This window comes from Scophthalmus maximus, chromosome 10, assembly GCF_022379125.1.
Source record: "Scophthalmus maximus strain ysfricsl-2021 chromosome 10, ASM2237912v1, whole genome shotgun sequence".
NCBI lineage: Eukaryota > Metazoa > Chordata > Actinopteri > Pleuronectiformes > Scophthalmidae > Scophthalmus > Scophthalmus maximus.
In genome coordinates, this window is record NC_061524.1 from 1,619,747 (window position 1) to 1,636,654 (window position 16,908).

At 45.4% G+C, this 16,908-nt stretch overlaps 1 protein-coding gene across 12 annotated transcripts in view; it reads right to left on the reverse strand.

The window, feature by feature from the left end:
• Positions 1-236: 236 nt before the first annotated feature.
• Positions 237-16,908, reverse strand: part of LOC118283976 (LIM domain-binding protein 3-like) — a 32,031-nt gene continuing 15,359 nt past the window's right edge. For 6 of the 12 annotated variants that reach the window (XM_047335079.1, XM_047335078.1, XM_035606488.2 and 3 more), the window contains 12 exons: positions 15,368-15,437; positions 12,273-12,295; positions 10,911-11,099; positions 8,779-8,942; positions 8,494-8,533; positions 6,441-6,554; positions 4,329-4,588; positions 3,864-4,242; positions 3,581-3,761; positions 3,071-3,191; positions 2,451-2,566; positions 237-1,225 (listed from right to left, as the gene is read on the reverse strand). In XM_047335079.1, coding sequence (XP_047191035.1) covers positions 1,136-1,225; positions 2,451-2,566; positions 3,071-3,191; positions 3,581-3,761; positions 3,864-4,242; positions 4,329-4,588; positions 6,441-6,554; positions 8,494-8,533; positions 8,779-8,942; positions 10,911-11,099; positions 12,273-12,295; positions 15,368-15,437 — 1,747 coding nt within the window. In that variant the 3' untranslated portion in view covers positions 237-1,135. Of the gene's footprint in view, positions 1,226-2,450; positions 2,567-3,070; positions 3,192-3,580; positions 3,762-3,863; positions 4,243-4,328; positions 4,589-6,440; positions 6,555-8,493; positions 8,534-8,778; positions 8,943-10,910; positions 11,100-12,272; positions 12,296-14,202; positions 14,412-15,367; positions 15,438-16,908 lie in introns of all 12 variants that reach the window. The other 6 variants (XM_035606484.2, XM_035606485.2, XM_035606487.2 and 3 more) reach the window with 6 other exon arrangements.

Below are 16,908 nucleotides of genomic sequence, written 5' to 3' on the forward strand. Positions count from 1 at the left end.
AGTCAGAGTCAGAGTCAGAGTCAGAGTCAGAGTCAGAGTCCGAGACCGGGACCGGGACCGAGTCCGAGTCCGAGACCGGGACCGGGACCGGGACCGGGACCGAGTCAGAGTCAGAGTCAGAGTCAGAGTCAGAGTCCGAGTCCGAGACCGAGTCCGAGACCGGTTTCCAGACTGAGTCGGGACTGAGAGCAGAGGCAACTGTTTTCTTTAAAAGCAAAAAAACCACAAAACTTGTATTCTTCACTGTCGTAGTCGTCGTCGACTTTCATTTCAAGATGAACCAAACATTAATCATTTTCACAGAGTGAAAATAGGCACATGAGCAAGACAAGTCCAAGATATGATGAGAACAATATTCTGGAGAAGTTTAAAAATCTGTGGAGTCTCGAGTGTGTCACTGGAATAACTACAGAATTATTCTGTGATTGATTATCAAACAATTTCTTAATGTGTAAATTTAGAAAAAACAGCAGTTTAAGCAAATTCATTCAAAATCTAATTTGAAAGATTTCAAAAGAAAAAAAGAAAAAAAATTATTCACTTAATAATAGTAATCCTATCTCAAAAAAATTAAAACCTTATTTTGTCTATAAATAATAAATAGTAATTTAAAAATAATAGAAAGAAATATTCTCATGATACTTTATAAAATTACTTTATTATATTTATAATATATCATGCTTTTTTATTGAATTATTAATTTAGTAACATATAAGCAGTATTCACACATATATAAGATGTATTTATCAATATATTATCTGATTATAACTAAATAGTGACACAGTCTACACACGTCATTTGACACACTCCAGACTCCATATAAACTTTGTCACTTTGACTCCAGCTCGTCTCCGGTAGAAAACGTGATCATAATAAATCTACGGTACAAAATGAAGTGAAGAGAAAACATCCCGACTTTGTTTTTGTAGAAGTTCCTGTTAGTGATTCAGCAGATTGATCAGGCAGCGTCGTTTCAAACATGAACATTAATGCACCCAAAAAGAAAAAAAAGTCTCAAACCAAAGTGTATTTTGCATTAAGAGCATTTTACACACATGTGAAAAAGTTGTTGTCTTAAGTTCGTCGGTGCAGGCGGCGGCGGCGGCGGCGGCGGGTCCAAAGGCGGCGGGCGTCTCTACACGTTGATGGCGTGGGCGTGCTTCTTGCACAGAGGTTTGTCCTTCTTGGAGTAGAAGGGTTGTCCCTCCAGGTTCACATGGCAAACCTGCAGTCACAAACAAACATGGCCGACGTCATAGTGAAGATCTGACACTTTTTTCCCCCGTCCAGGTTCTGAGATTCGCTGATTTGGACTTGAAGGTGAATTGAATTCATGTAACCTGTAACATGTTTTACCTCTTTTCCAGTATGTCAATCCCTTTTATTACATCAAAACATTTATCAAATGAAAGTTTAAAAGAAACATTTAAAACTGAAATTCCTACTCAGGCTTTTGGTTTGTTGTTCAACCTTTGAAGGAAGAAAAAAATAGAAATGAGAGACAAATGAAAAGCCGCAGATCTGAAGAGACCTTCACAGATCAAATGGTGAAACATTCTGATTCTGGTTCTGGTTCTGGTTCTGATTCTAGCTCTGGTTCTGGTTCTGGTTCTGATTCTGGTACTGGTTCTGTTTACGGTTCTGATTTTGGTTCTGGTTCTGGTTCTGGTTCTGATTCTGATTCTGGTTCTGGTTCTGGCTCTGGCTCTGGTTCTCATTCTGGTTCTTGCTCTGGTTCTGATTCTGATTCTGGTTCTGGTTCTGGCTCTGGTTCTCATTCTTGTTCTTGCTCTGGTTCTGGTTCTGGTTCTGGTTCTGATTCTGGTTCTGATTCTGGTTCTGGTTCTGGTTCTCATTCTGGTACTGGTTCTGTTTCTGATTTTGGTTCTGGTTCTGATTCTGGTTCTGGTTCTGGTCCTGGTACTGGTTCTGATTCTGATTCTGATTCTGGTTCTGGTTCTGATTCTGGCTCTGGTTCTGGTTCTGATTCTGATTCTGACTCTGGTTCTGGTTCTGGTTCTGGTTCTGATTCTGGCTCTGGTTCTGGTTCTGGTTCTGATTCTGGTTCTGGTTCTGGTTCTGGCTCTGGTTCTGGTTCTGATTCTGGCTCTGGTTCTCATTCTGGTACTGGTTCTGGTTCTGATTCTGGCTCTGGTTCTGGTTCTGATTCTGATTCTGATTCTGGCTCTGGTTCTGATTCTGGTTCTGGTTCTGGCTCTGGCTCTGGTTCTGGTTATGATTCTGATTCTGGTTCTGATTCTGATTCTGATTCTGGCTCTGGCTCTGGTTCTGATTCTGGTTCTGGTTCTGGTTCTGATTCTGGTTCTGATTCTGGTTCTGGTTCTGGTTCTGCCTCTGGTTCTGATTCTGGTTCTGGTTCTGATTCTGGTTCTGGTTCTGGTTCTGCCTCTGGCTCTGGCTCTGGTTCTGGTTCTGGTTCTGGTTCTTACCGCGCAGACGAAGCAGGTGTCGTGCCAGGTGTGACCCAGAGCCTCGATGAACTTATCACCTGCCTCCACGGGGAAGTCACAGCCGTGACACTTGGTGCTGAAGAGAGCGATATAATCTGACAGGAAACAGACACAGAGACAGTTTCAAGACCCTCTGACCTCTGACCTCTGACCTCTGCAGAGACCCGGAATTACAATATCCAACCAAGCAAGAAAAAAGTTCAACATAAAAGTAAAAATCCTCAATTTCCATTAAAATCCTAAAATCCTATAATTTCACTGTAAAATTTATCCAAACACGTTTCACATCCAATTTAACCAAGACAATAATGATGAAATATGACAAGATAAATAAATAATAATATTAACAATAGTAATAATTATGATCCAATGGCTGAAACAGTGTCATTAAGTCGTTTTATTCAAACATTTTTATATTGTTGTATATAATATAATATAATATTCAGTTAAAAAAAACAAAAATCAACCAAAGTAAATCTGAATTTGTTTGAATTTTCTGTCATTTCATTTCCATACTGTATCTGTACAGTATGAATGAAATGAGTGGATCACGTTATTCCTGTACAACACAGGTTCGATCCCCTCGAGCGCGGCCGTACCTTTCTCGCAGTACGGTTCTCCGTCCTCCATGTGGAACAGGCTGTTTCCGAAAGCTTGGCCGCAGGCGGCGCACACGAAGCAGGTGGTGTGCCACGTCTGCCGCAGGGCGTGCATCACTTCCTGTCGCACACAACGGCACAACAGTCAGGAAACAGTGTGACGAACACAACACGTCGATCGATTCCTCCGCTTCCGAGTCGAGGAGACACTTTCTCACGTTGATCTCAGTTAATCAGGTTGAAATTTTCCAGCGTTTCAGTATTTACAGAAAAGATTTTCATCTTCTTGATGCTAAGCCTGCAAGTGCAGCCTGACAGGTAAACAGAGCAGGTGAGTCAGGTAGACAGTTAGACAGGTGGACAGACAGACAGTTAGACAGGTGGACAGATAGACAGGTGGAAAGGTAGACAGACAGTCAGACAGGTGGACAGACAGACAGACAGACAGTCAGACAGTTGGACAGGTGGACAGTTAGACAGGTGGACAGGTAGACAGGTGGAGCGTCTCACCCCCATGATCTTGGTGCTGCAGCGAGCGCAGGTCGGGGCGAAGAATTCCTCGTAGCAGTTCTCACAGTAAACGCTGTTCTGCTCCTCCACGAAGCTGACGTCCGCCAGAGACATGTGGCAGTAGTGACAGTTAAACTCCTCCGGGTGCCAAGAGCGGCCGAGGGCCACGAGGAAGGGGCCCCTGGAAACAACAACAACAACAACAACAACATCGATAAGATAAAAAAAAGAATGTATCATAAACCTAATATCTATACACAAGGAAGGACCAGATGTGAGAGACCTGATGATGCTGTTGCAGGCTCCGCACAAAGGTGTTCGGCTGCCGGCGGCGAACCTCTCCGCCCTCTGGGCCACGCCCCTCGCCACTGGAGGGAACGGGGCGGGGCTAGGGGTGATGGGGGCGGGGGTGTGAGCTGCAGGTGCAGCAGGGGAGTGGTTGGGGATGTATGCCAGCGGAGGAGGGGCGGCCTGGGGCAGGGGCGGCACCTTCACGGACGTGGTGGTGGTCTTACCAGGGTCGAACTTATCGGCGAAGTTGGTGTCGCTCACCCAGGGCGGTCGGTTGGCAGAGGCATCAGCCGCCGCCACCGCCGGAGGAGGCGGGGCCGGTGCGGCGGCTTGAGGGCGGGGCTGAGGAGGGACAGGAGCCGGGGCCGGAGCTAAAGGTGACGAAAACATTCCAATGGATCAGAAGGTAAAATCAATAAATCAATCACAATTTGAATCAGCTTGCGGGGGTTCTCACCAGGTTGGGAGGGGTAGATGCAGGCGGTGCTAACCACCTTGGGAGGGGCGGAGCCAAGAGGGATCTGAATGGAGCTCTGCTGAGTGGGTGGGGCGTGTTGCGTGGGGGGCTGATGGTACTGCTGCAGGATTGGCTGGCACTGCTGCGGCATCGGCTGGTACTGCTGCGGGATTGGCTGGTACTGCTGCGGGATTGGCTGGTACTGCTGCGGGGGCGGGGCCTGTGGAGCCTGATGCATGGCGGGAGGCTGAACGTACTGGCTGGAGAGGGGTGACAAGCAAAACATCTCAGATCAATGAAACACACGCAGACCTCATCAGCGACCTGGTGGTAAAACGACCACAAAGAGACTCAAAGTGATAACAGGGAACAAGACAACCACAAAGTGTAGAAAAATGATGACAAAATATCTCCAAAGAGACACAAAACAACCAACAACAGACAAAAAACAGAGAGACACATGAGCACAGTCGGACGTGTGCTGAGACTCTGGAACGTTTGACTTGCGTCTCTGTTGGATACAGTTGCTCCAGAGTTCTTCAGTAAGAGTAGCGATGTTGGAAATATCCCGACTCCAGACTCTATCCAGACAGAATCCTTCATTTCAATGACCTTAATCCTGTCATAACGACCGTGGCTTTTACTAACGAAGAGGTTTTATTTCGTGGCCTATTAAGTTTTCGTGATCCTGAAACTTTGAACCCACTGCAGGGACCAAGCTGCATCGGTGGTCTCAACACGTCGTGTCAGTCAGATACTCACCTCGCTCTCCTGCTCGTGTCAGGCACCATGAATCATGTCGTTGAACTACCGCCAGTGAAATGTCGGTACGTGTAACTCAACATCATTCGAACGGTTGACAACCTTTAGTTTTGGTTGGTGAACGTTTAAATAACAAAAGCAACAATGGGGAAAAAAGAGAAGATGAGAACCAGCCTGACGGTCACAGCTCAACAACTCAAGTACAAAGTCTGGATTTCATCCTTCGGGACCCAGTTACACGAGATTCAGCCCGTTATTAATTGACATGATGGAACGATGAAGCTGTTGTGTCTCGAGCTGAGCGACCAGCCAACGCCGCCGGGGTTAGCAGTTCAATCCCCATCAGGGTCAGCCGCTCTAAAAATAAAGGCCTCAGTCTGCTCCGGACAAAGTGCTCAGTGGATCGTCTAACAGCGTCGGAAACGTTCCTTTCAGAGGCGAAATCCGATGTGACAATTTTTTGTAACTTCGCGCCCACTGTGCACAGCCATTAGTCGCTTTTCAGTCTCCACTCGACTGTTTCTGTCACGTCTTCATGCAACACAACAATCTTCGATATAAACGTTCTCACTACAGGAACTTACCGCCCAGAAACCTGGAGCTTCCCATAACCTGAACCTTTTTAGAACGCGTCGGGGGAAAGGACGTCGGCCCTGCCTTGCGAGGAAGAGTCGGACGTACGTCACGGAAGCGGCGACACTTTTCAAAATGTCCTCGAAAAAAGAAGTGACAACCGGACAGACACTGACATTTGTCCCGATAAAACTCAAGTCCAGCAGGACAGAAATGGTGGACGCTGCTACGTTGACGCGTCTTGTTGCAGTTAAAACATGACGACACATCTGCTTGACCAATCAAAAGGAACACACCCCCAGCTCCGGGACCTGGAACTGGGTTTTAGTACCACCTCTTGACGGGGAGGGAAGGGGGGGGGGCGGGGGTGAATCTAGCTCCTGGAACTCGTCACCAAAGGACAATGGGTTCAAGTTCAGTTATGGTTCGGTAAGTTCCTGCAGATGAAAAGGCCCATTAGTGAGCAACATTATCCCCGGTTGTACGATTCATTGCATCAAGTCTCTGGAAGGTCCAACTAGAACCTGTTACCAGAGGTCCCCATGAACCGGAACCTGTGAGAACCCTGAGGGCCTCTGTTTTAGGTTCTACTTTGTGTTCCTGCTCCGCAAACCGGAACCCTTTTTCGATGACTAATTCATTTTCACCCGTCTGTTGGTTTCTTGGTTGGTTGGTTGGTTTGTCTGCGGGATTTCTACGAAACCTGGTGGAAAGATGGGACATGGGCCAAGAAAGAACCCATTCAATTCAGAATAAAAATCATATTTGATGGGTTACCTGCGAGGGGCGTGGTCAGGTGAACGGGGGGCGTGATCCGGAGGTTGCACTGCGGCGATAACAGGGGCCGCGGCAGAGGCGGAGCCGGCGCAAGTTGGAGCATGCTCAGTAGGACTACAGCACAACAGTAAGAGTGAGATAGAGCGAATCTATATATACAGTATATACGTTTATATATGTACACATGCAAACATACATTATATATACTGTATATATACTGTTTATGCACAGATCAGAGTGGTTAAATCCTCGATAAGGTTAAAAAAAAAGATCATCAAGCTTGTTATTGATCTCATGCAAAAAAACCAAAATGCTCGATATTGCTCAGGTTGATGTGAGTACAAATGATACATTTTTAATAAACCTTGTTTGACGACGTGGAAACGTACAACCTGTTTAATCTAATTACAACAGAGCAGTTTATGAAATCAATCGTTTTTTTAGATGATAAAATGATCTGTGTGAGCAGTAGTTATTAAAAACCGGCGAGCAGATGAATGTGAGATGGATTCAAACCGATTCAGTTTGAATAAAATATCTAAACAACACGATCGGCTTCTTTCAGGACAAAAAAGGAGAAGAAAAAAAAACCCACAGTCTCTTTATTGGCGGATAAAAGCTCAACCTCTGCTCCTATTGATTCACGGTGAGTCATTGGACGGCGAATGGACTCTGACGAGGGACGAGGGCATCGGGTTGTAATTCAGGAAGAAGCAGCAGGGATCGATTGTGCATAATGGAGGGATGATTAAATAAGTGCACGAGGAAGGGAAAGCTCCATCCATCAGTGGAGGAGGAGGAGGAGGAGGAGGAGGTTTGTTCGTCCTCAGAGACTGAGCAGACCTCTACACATTGTGATATACAGCGTCTGTCGCTCTGTTAGCATGTCACAATGTGTTGTGATGAGACGAGAGCAAATATCAATCAACCAAATGCTCAATAATCAAATCAAAATCACGACTGATCAATAACAAAACTATCGGACGGGGCTTCGTTCATGTGTGACCACGTTTGTCTCTTTTCTTTGTTCCTTTTTCTAATCACTTTTCTTTGACCTTGACAGAAAATCAACCTTTTATAAAATAAAGACATTTATTCAAATCTTTTTTTATGATTAATCTACAGCTGTTTTCTCATATTACAGAAGATGTATCACATAAAGCCCTTATGCGCTTTACGACTGTTGTTGTTCTGATTTTAACCTGAGTTCCACATATTGTTTCGTGTTCATGTTTGTGTTTGACTCCTGAATAGTATTCGTCTGATAATTTAAGTTTCATGTTTATAAGAACAAACATTATTTTAACTTGCGTAAAGAACCTTTTTATTTTAGGCTGCTACCTCATGTTATTTAATTTTATTTGCCTCATTATAAATGTGTTTATCCTTCATTTGCATCTGTTTTATATTTTTTAAATATTTGTTTATGTTTATTTATTTTAGTACTTCCTTGTTTTGTTCAAACTGAAGTTAACTCAGTCCCACTGCGCCCCCTGCTGGTGACAGCAGTTCATTACAAGTTGTTTCTAATCTGAGCCTCGTTTCTCTGTTGATCCTGAGTTTTGATTCATTTTTTCAGTTATAGCTAATAACTAAGAACATTTTGCACTTTTTGCCTTGCAACAACTGACAGTGGTGCCATTTACTTTTACTTTTACTCAAGTAAAATATCCGAGTGCTGCAGATATATCATCACCAGGATTCATAGAGACGTCAGCTTCATCAAACTCACCCGATTTTGTGAAGATGCTTTTAATTGAGAACCTGTAGATTATTATTCAGTCAATCAATGGTCTAATTTTCACATTTAAGAATATTTATCAGAGGAAAAAGATAAAATAAAAGAGACACGTTTAGTTTAATGTTTCCAGCTGTTAATGATCTAATTCATTTACAGAGATGATGTCTTGGCTAGCGGCTCTTTACGGACGAGGGCGGTAGGTGGAGGTTTGTGGGGAAGGGGGGGGGGGGGGGGGGGGGGTCAGCGTGAACAGGTGAGGTGAGGAGGCTGGGGGCGGGGTCAGCAGCTGACTAATGGAGCTCTGCTGCCTACCTGCTCCTCCTCAGCGCCTCCTGCTGCTCGTCCTCCGCTGCTGCAACAGAGAGGAGCAGGAGATTCAAATGTATCTATCTCTATTTACAGTCTAATGGTTATTAATACAATCTCAATTAATAAATTAGTTTTTTGTTTTGCCAAAAAAAAGTTCAAATGACACATTAACAGTTTTTAGAGGCTGAAACTACGAAATGTTCACTTATATCAACAAATAACTTCATCTGTATTCCAATTTACTATTTTCTCAGCCTTATTTTAATGAGTGAATATTATTTAACTCACCGGACTCGGTTCCCGTCACGTGGGCCAGGACCCGGAAGGTCTTGGACTGCATGTTGGCGCTGCGCTGGCCCCACTCGCCCACGTCCGGGTCCTTCTCCGCGCTCTGAACGGCCTGATAGACCGGGGAGGCGCTGTCTACGAGACGATCTTTAACTGGGACGCTACTGTAACCACACCCCCCCAACACCCCGACCCCCCCGACACCACAGAGAGTCAACACCGGGACACTAAAGCCTCAGCTCGAAGATGAAGATGGAGACTAGAACTAAAACAAGTTCACTCATTAGAAACTCGTGAACTCCACCAGAGGCGAAGCGTGACATGAGTTATGTTTGATTTATTTTGTTTGTTAGAAAACAGGAGGAACAGATGTCGACCACTGAGAAGAGGAGGAGGAGAAGGAGGAGAAGAAGAAGAAGGAGGAGGAAGAGGAGGAGATGATGAAGAGGAAGAAGGAGGAGAAGAAGAAGAAGGAGGAAGAGGAGGAGATGATGAAGAAGAAGGAGGAAGAGGAGGAGATGAAGAAGAAGAAGGAGGAAGAGGAGGAGATGAAGAAGAAGAAGGAAGAAGAGGAGGAGATGATGAAGAAGAAGGCGGAAGAGGAGGAGATGAAGAAGAAGAAGGAGGAAGAGGAGGAGATGAAGAAGAAGAAGGAGGAAGAGGAGGAGATGATAAAGAAGAAGGCGGCAGCTCAGAACATTTGTTTGTTTTTCTCTGACCAGTTCACCTGCACACGTCTTTATTCTTTATTTGTATTGTGAGAGCGTGATGATGAAGAGGAGGCGGAGGAGGAGGAAGAGGACGACGACTGTAACACACAGGAGCGTAAAATGGTTTTCCATCACGGCCGGTTGTTCTGTTCAGACCAACATTTTAATCAGAGCCGCTTGACTGGAGTTTGAAATGAGCAATGGATTTCTAGATGTTTGGAGCAGTGAGGAAACACAAGAGGTGATTTTTTTTCTTTCACTCTCTCCGGATGCAATTTTCCAACAGGAATTGAAAAAAATGGATTTGTTTAGTATGATGTCGGCAGCAGCAGTTCACACAGTCTCATTCTCACACTTCTGTTTCATTCTGAACGCGTCACAACGATAAATAAAAACCTGGAGGGCTTCAGTCAAAACTGGCGAAAGGTTGAGTGAGAAACGGTCAACGAGGACAAGTTGCCGACAACTTTTAACCTTAAAAAATAAAACCAGAACACGGACAAACTTTCCACCACACGAACCAACGACCACAAAGCCACAACAACAGGAGCAACAGGCGTTGACATCAGGAACAACCGCACTTCTCTCTCTGACGTCGACTCATGGCTGAGCTGAACCAGCAGAAGTGATCCCACAGAGAACAACGAGAGAGGACACAAAGGATGAAGAGGAGGAGGAAGAAGAGGAGGGAGGGAAGAGTCCGTTTGTCAAGGACACGACTGACTGGATGTGCGACTGTGAAATCCGGCAGCGTGAGCTCAGAAGAAAGAAAAGAGCAATTTAATAAAAAAGACGTGGGCGATTGAGAAAAAGAAACGAGGACAAAGAAGACAAAGAGAGGAGGAAGAGGACAACCCAGACGCTGTCGCCAGGAAACAACGAAATACAACAAATCATTTCCAATTTAAATGATTTCCACATTAAGATTTGTTCCATCACTACCGACACTCAGTGTCGGTTTAAACAACAACACAAAAACATTTAACGTCGTTGTTCCTTTAGGTTCTGAAATATTAAACCGAGACAACCATCTGTTCTGAAACTTAAAGCATTAAAACAACGGTAATAATCCTGCTGCAGTTCAAAAAAATATAAATGAACTCGTACGTTTCATTAAAAAACGTTTCATCATCATGCTGATGAGGAGGAGGAAGAGGAAGAGGAGGAGGAGGAAGAGGAGGAGTGCACAGGGACAGAAGAGGAGGAAGAGGAAGAGGAAGAGGAGGAGGAGGTGGAGGAGGAGGAGGAAGAAGAGGAAGAGTGCACAGGGACAGAAGAGGAGGAAGAGGAAGAGGAGGAGGAGTGCACAGGGACAGAAGAGGAGGAAGAGAAGTACGTGGGGAGGAGGAGGAGGAAGAGGAAGAGGAGGAGGAGGAGGAGGAGGAGGAAGAGGAAGAGGAGGAGGTGGCGTGGCGTTCTTACCCGCCCTCGTGCCCCCTGGTCTGCGTCTGTCCGGCGATGGTGTCCATGATGGCGTCCTGCGAGTACATGCTGATGGGCGTGTTGTACTGGGCGTGGATGATCGTGGCCTTACCGCCGGGGCCCTTCACCTCTATGGGCCTTTGGGTGATGAGGGCGGAGTCCTTCAGCACGGCGGGGTTGAAGCCGGGGCTGCCGGACGGAGGAGGAGGAGGAGGAAGAGGAGGGGGTGATGTGGCGGAGGATGGGTGGTGATGGAGAGGACAGAGAGGAAGAGGAGGATGGAGTGAGGTTGGGGGGCAGAGGTGAAGATGGAGTATGTGATGATGTCAGAAGAAGAAACGTCCCATTCCGTCACGCTCACAGCAAAAAGGAAAACAATCACATGTTCATGTTCACGTCACAAACAGGCAGGAAACAAAAACACAAACCACACAAAGCGAAGAAACCGGAGCATCAGCGGAACGTTGCAGACGAGCAGGTGGATCTTATCTCCGGTGGTTTAAATTAAAGCCCCAGCGATCCACATGCCTCCGCCATGAAATGTCACGGCGGCTCACTTCGTCTGAGCAACACGTCAAACCGTGACCTTTTTCACTGTCACAGCGGAAAATGCCAACGCCCACGCGATCGAATCAGATCAAGTCAACTAACGCTTGGCACGTTTCACACAGCATTCAATTAATTCATCTCAGGGAAACGTGCAGAAACAATCACGGCACCACAAACACAAGAACATCCACAAACACTCGTAGGAGATTCTGATGGAGAAGTGAGTCGCAACAATAACAACAACAACAACAACAACAACAACCACGGCATCTTCAGTCTGAAACACAGAAAAACCAAAGATGGACAACGTGACGACGGCTCCAGAAAGTGAAGCCACATCATCCTCAGCAATTTTGGAAAAATTTCCAATTTCCATGAGGAAATATTCTATGAAACGTGTGTTGGATTAAAAATCGCTTACTGCCCCTTTAAGTCTGAGGTATGTTTATATGAGAATCATACAGTTCATCTGTGAGACTTTTATTTTGAAATTTCACCAACAAATTGATCAGTTTTTACTTGGTTATGAGGAAAATAAATAAAATGACGCAATCAAAAAGAGAAAGAAACAAACAAAGATGCTGATACGGACAGATTCTATTTTCACCAGCATCTAATTTATAATCTGCACTTGGAGCCAGTCGTCGGCTTCAGACTGTGACGCCACAATATCCCAACAGGCAACAACACGACGACGCGGTGCGTCTAAAACCAGCCACAGAACCAAACCATGCCTTCAAACAACAGAGCAAACAACTGAGCAAACAACTGAGCAAACAGGAAGGAGGAGGAGAAGGAGGAGGAGATACTAACTTGGGAGGAGCGGGGGAGAAAACCTTTGGTTCGTGCCGAGAGAGAAAAGACAAAGAGACAAAGTCGTTAGAAAAAAACACGTCGACAGTTTTTTCCTTCAGCTGAGAGACGATGGGAAGAGGAAAGGATCGAGGCAGCGCTAAAGAGGGAATAAAGGTCAGAGGTCAGGGAGAACAGGTGAAGATTCTCTGATGAAGCACGACGTCATCCTCCTCTTCGTCAGGGATGATAAAGACTTTGAGCTGTTTTTAGAAATCTTTCCCACCAGGTGTTTCTCCAGGTCCAGGAAGTGATGCAACCTATTCGCCGACTGACGGACTATTTCAAATAATCGTCGAATCATTTGACTTGTTCTGTTCATCGAATCGTCGGGAAAATAACCATCACGTTAACTGATAAACAATCGTTGCAGCCTTATTGATGAGCATATTTACTCTCTGATGCTGCGTTCACATGAACGGCCAGACAGATCATTTATATTCATATTTTTGTATTCATATTTTAACGCTAATTTCACGTCATTCATGTCGTCCATCTTTGACTTTGCATGTGTTTTCATCATGTGAAAAGTTTGCGATGGGTTTGGTGTGAACGATGAATAAAACTATAGTGACTGTATGAGAGTTAGAGAGAGAGAGAGAGTGTGTGTGTGTGTGTGTGTGTGTGTGTGTGTGTGTCCAGAAGGTTCCCTGACCTTTAGAAGCAGCCAGAGGAACCAACAGGTGTTTGGCGCACTTGCTGACACCAGAAACTGAATCGTACTGTCAACTGAGGAAACACCACAGGCATGCTGGGTAACAGTGTGTGTGTGTGTGAGAGAGAGAGACGCTATGATTATGAACAGTTATGGTAACAGTCACATACTCACCTCTCATCGCAGAGCTGTGAGGCGCTTAAAGTGTAAGCGTGTATTTTGATCTGGTACAGTGTGTGTGTGTGTGTGTGTGTGTGTGTGTGTGTGTGTGTTGCTCACGCAGTGGGGACATTACTCTGTTAACACAGTCACAAAGTGGGATCTCAACTTCCTCCTGGGGGACACCGTATTGTAGATCATTAACTTTTAGGGTGTAGCCTTGGTTTAATGTCGGGTGGGGTTAAATGTGTGTGTGTGTGTGTGTGTGTGTGTGTGTGTGTGTGTGTGTGTGCGCGTGGTGAGCAGCTCCTTTCGTGTGTTTTTATTGGATGAGCTGTTCTCTTCACTTTCATCCCAGAGACGTCTGATCCTCCTCCTCCTCATTAACAGTCTTCTTCATCATCATCACTCATTAAATCTGATGATATTAACAGTCTATGTTTTAAACCGTCGTCTTCCTCCACACGACAACTCTTCAGTCCTCATTATTGGAGTTTATTTTCTCGGATTCGAGCTCACGTTTTGATTTTCGACAGATTTTAAAACACTGAATGTTCTGATTTGCCCACATTTCTTCTTCTCTTCAGGATTAAAATGTCTAGAATGAGATTTATTTTTCTCCGGAGGCTGCGTGTTGCTCAACGTGACAGGTTCGTGTTCAGAGGGTGAAGCTGCTCCGAGCTAATGTAGCTGAGACCATGCTAAGTCTAAAATCTACGGTGGCCCTGAGCTGCCAAACACAACAGAACATTGATTGTTTCCTCAGGTGTGTTTGGCACCTCAGGGCCACCGTACATTTATTTTAATCTGCTCCATTAGCGAGCTAGCTAACGCCGTAGAAGCTAATGTTAGCGTCTCTTCTCCGGCCACTAGGGGGCCGAGGGACGACGCGACTGAAGCGTCATCCAGAAAACATCTTTTCTTCGTCTCTGTTTCATCAGGTGTGAATTTTTGGTTTCCTGTTTCTGGCGGCAGAGCAGCTCCACCCCTGAGCTGAGGCCACGCCTCCTGCCCCGCTCACTAACACGACATCACCACGCGCCTCCTCCTCCCGGGGGCGTCGCCGTCTCTACGTACCCCGCCGGCCGACCCTCCTGAATCGCCGCCATCTCCCTCAGAGTCTCCTCTGAGTACAGGCCGATGGGGGAGTTATACTGCTTCCTCTGGGCGGGGCTGCCCGCCGCCGCCGCCGCCACCACCGCTCTCCTCCCGGGGGAGTCTGCCTCCGCAGGCCCGGAGGAGGCACTGCAGGCCGACAGGCGGCCGTTGACCTGCACTGACTGAGGCTTCGGGTGGAGGAGGTGGAGGTGGAGGTGGAGGAAGGAGTCGGGGGGGGAGGAGACGGGAGGGGGAGGGAGCAGAGAACTATCAATGAGCTGATCAATATGTTTTATAGGTGAGTGGTATGGATTTTTCTTTAACAATGAGAATCCTATCAGAATAAAAGCCTAAAATTGAAATGCATGAATATTTCTGCATCTTATAAAAAAAAAAAATCCAAACACAAAATCGTGTTTTGTTAAATTTTTACACTAACTTACATCTGTTATACAACATCTGCTTCAATTTATAATCATTAAAGATATATATTTATATATATATATATTATAGCAATTGTAGCCTAATCAGAATATTTACATAAATTATAATCGTCATGTATCAATATCTTATCAATATAGTTTAATTCAATCTATGCTCTAACTCATCTAAATTTTCAGGGATTAAGATATTGATCGTTCACATTCACAATACAATCAGATGCTTTTATTTTGAAGATCACACGTCTTGAATGAAGGGAGTTTTTTTTTTTTTTCTTTTCTATGATTATTTCTCATCTTTCTTTTTTTGAGGGGAAAACATGAACGATTTGGATTTTTGTTGTCGTTCTTCCTGTGGCCACCAGGTGGCGGCAGCTCGTCGTACCAGTGAGACTGAAACACATCTGCACTTCGGTCTGAGGACGGTGTCCACAGTGTGTGTGTGTGTGTGTGTGTGTGTGTGTGTGTGTGTGTGTGTGTGAGTGTGTGTGTGTGTGTGTGAGTGACAGCATAGTCCAGCTACACAGTCCAGATTTATTGAGATTGGATATAAATGCAGAGCTGTGCAAAGGTTTCAGGAACCTCAGAGGTTTGAGTTCTTCTCTATCACGTTGCGGCCCAGAGACGCTGCGGTCGACGACGGTTCACAGCAGATCTGAGAACAGCAGGAAGTGGAAACACACATTTCTGGCGGGTTCAGTTACCTGTTGGTGAGGGATCATGGGAATAGCGGCGTCCATCCTCGGTGCCGGCATCGGCGCGGGACGCTTCGGCCTGCAGGAAGGGAAAATAAGAAAAAGAAAAAAAAATACTTAAAGCTAAAGAATTTATTCACAAAAGTTGAACATGTTGTCCATAACTATCTTCATATACGAGTTAAATATAGTTCCATGAGGTGGACCGACCTCCGTGTGAGTCTCCATGTTTCTACGTCGTGTTGAATACGGTTGTTGAACTAAACGTCCAGAATACGTCGCGTTCACGTAGAATTTTCAGACGCTGACGGAAACAGGAAATGGAATCAGAGGTGCGACACCCTAAAGTGTCCCCTGTCGGTCGCTCAGTTGGTTGTAGTTTGCAACTTTACCACCAGATGCCGCCAGCAAATTTGAAAAATTACACACTGGGGCTTTAAAGAAAACTTGTCATATTCATTTACCCAGCTGTGAAAACACATTTCCATATCCAGCTGACAAACCAACAAACCAACAAACATAACGTCCTCGGTGAAGGTTATGATTCATATTTATGGTGGTGACGTCTATTCGTCTGCTTGACTTGGTGCTTCCTTTTTCCTTCTGTTTCCGTTGTCAGACGTGTGTGTGATTGTGTGTGTGATTGTGTGTGTGTGATTGTTCGTCCTTGGCGGAGGAACCTGATCGACCGAGTGCTGCTGCTTTACTTTCTGTTGTTTCCACCTCCGTCAACACTCTGGAATAAATCCTCTCCACGCGGCGTCGCACACAACAGAGCGGAGGTGGAGAATATTAAATAATCCCTTCATTTAATTTCTTTTATAATTGAAGTGATGCTTTAAACACGTGACGAGTCCTGCTGGTGGCAGTTTTTGTAGAACAAAGCAACAAAAAAAATGTATTCAACTGGTCTTTTCATCCAGAGCTGTTTACTGTCTGACACCTGGAGGAATTTGTTATAAAGACGTAGAATCAGGGAACATTAAGAGATCAATTTGCGGACATTTTTTTTTTCATCCGTGAAATCCTCTCCTGTATGTGGGTCGCCGTGACAGAAACACTCGACAGACGGACACGGAGCGAGAGAACAAACAGAATCTGTGTCAACAACTTTCCTATTCAGAGAGACAAAACACCTATAGACACGAGATCCATCCCATGGACACAAAGCAGCAGGGTGGAGACGAGAAAACACTTCAATCTATCGGCTACAAACGAGAAAAGAAGGACAAGGTCAAGGGTCAGAGGTCAGAGTGCACGGACTGTAGGTGGTGTCTCTAGCCTCAAGGTCGAGACATAAAGGAGTAAATATTACAGAAAGAAAATCAATCAATAAATAAAAAACGCACAACCGCTCATCAGGTGAACACAAACACATCGGCAACATCCTGTTGCCCCGGTGACACGCTGGATGTGACCCACAAAGACTGACCGACTCTGCCGAGGCCTTCAAATCCTACAACTTCAAACTCATCTTCAGTTTGTGGCCGTGATTATCTCGGGGCCCCGGCGCCTGTTGTTCTCCCACCGGCGGGCGGATCTCCGAGTCC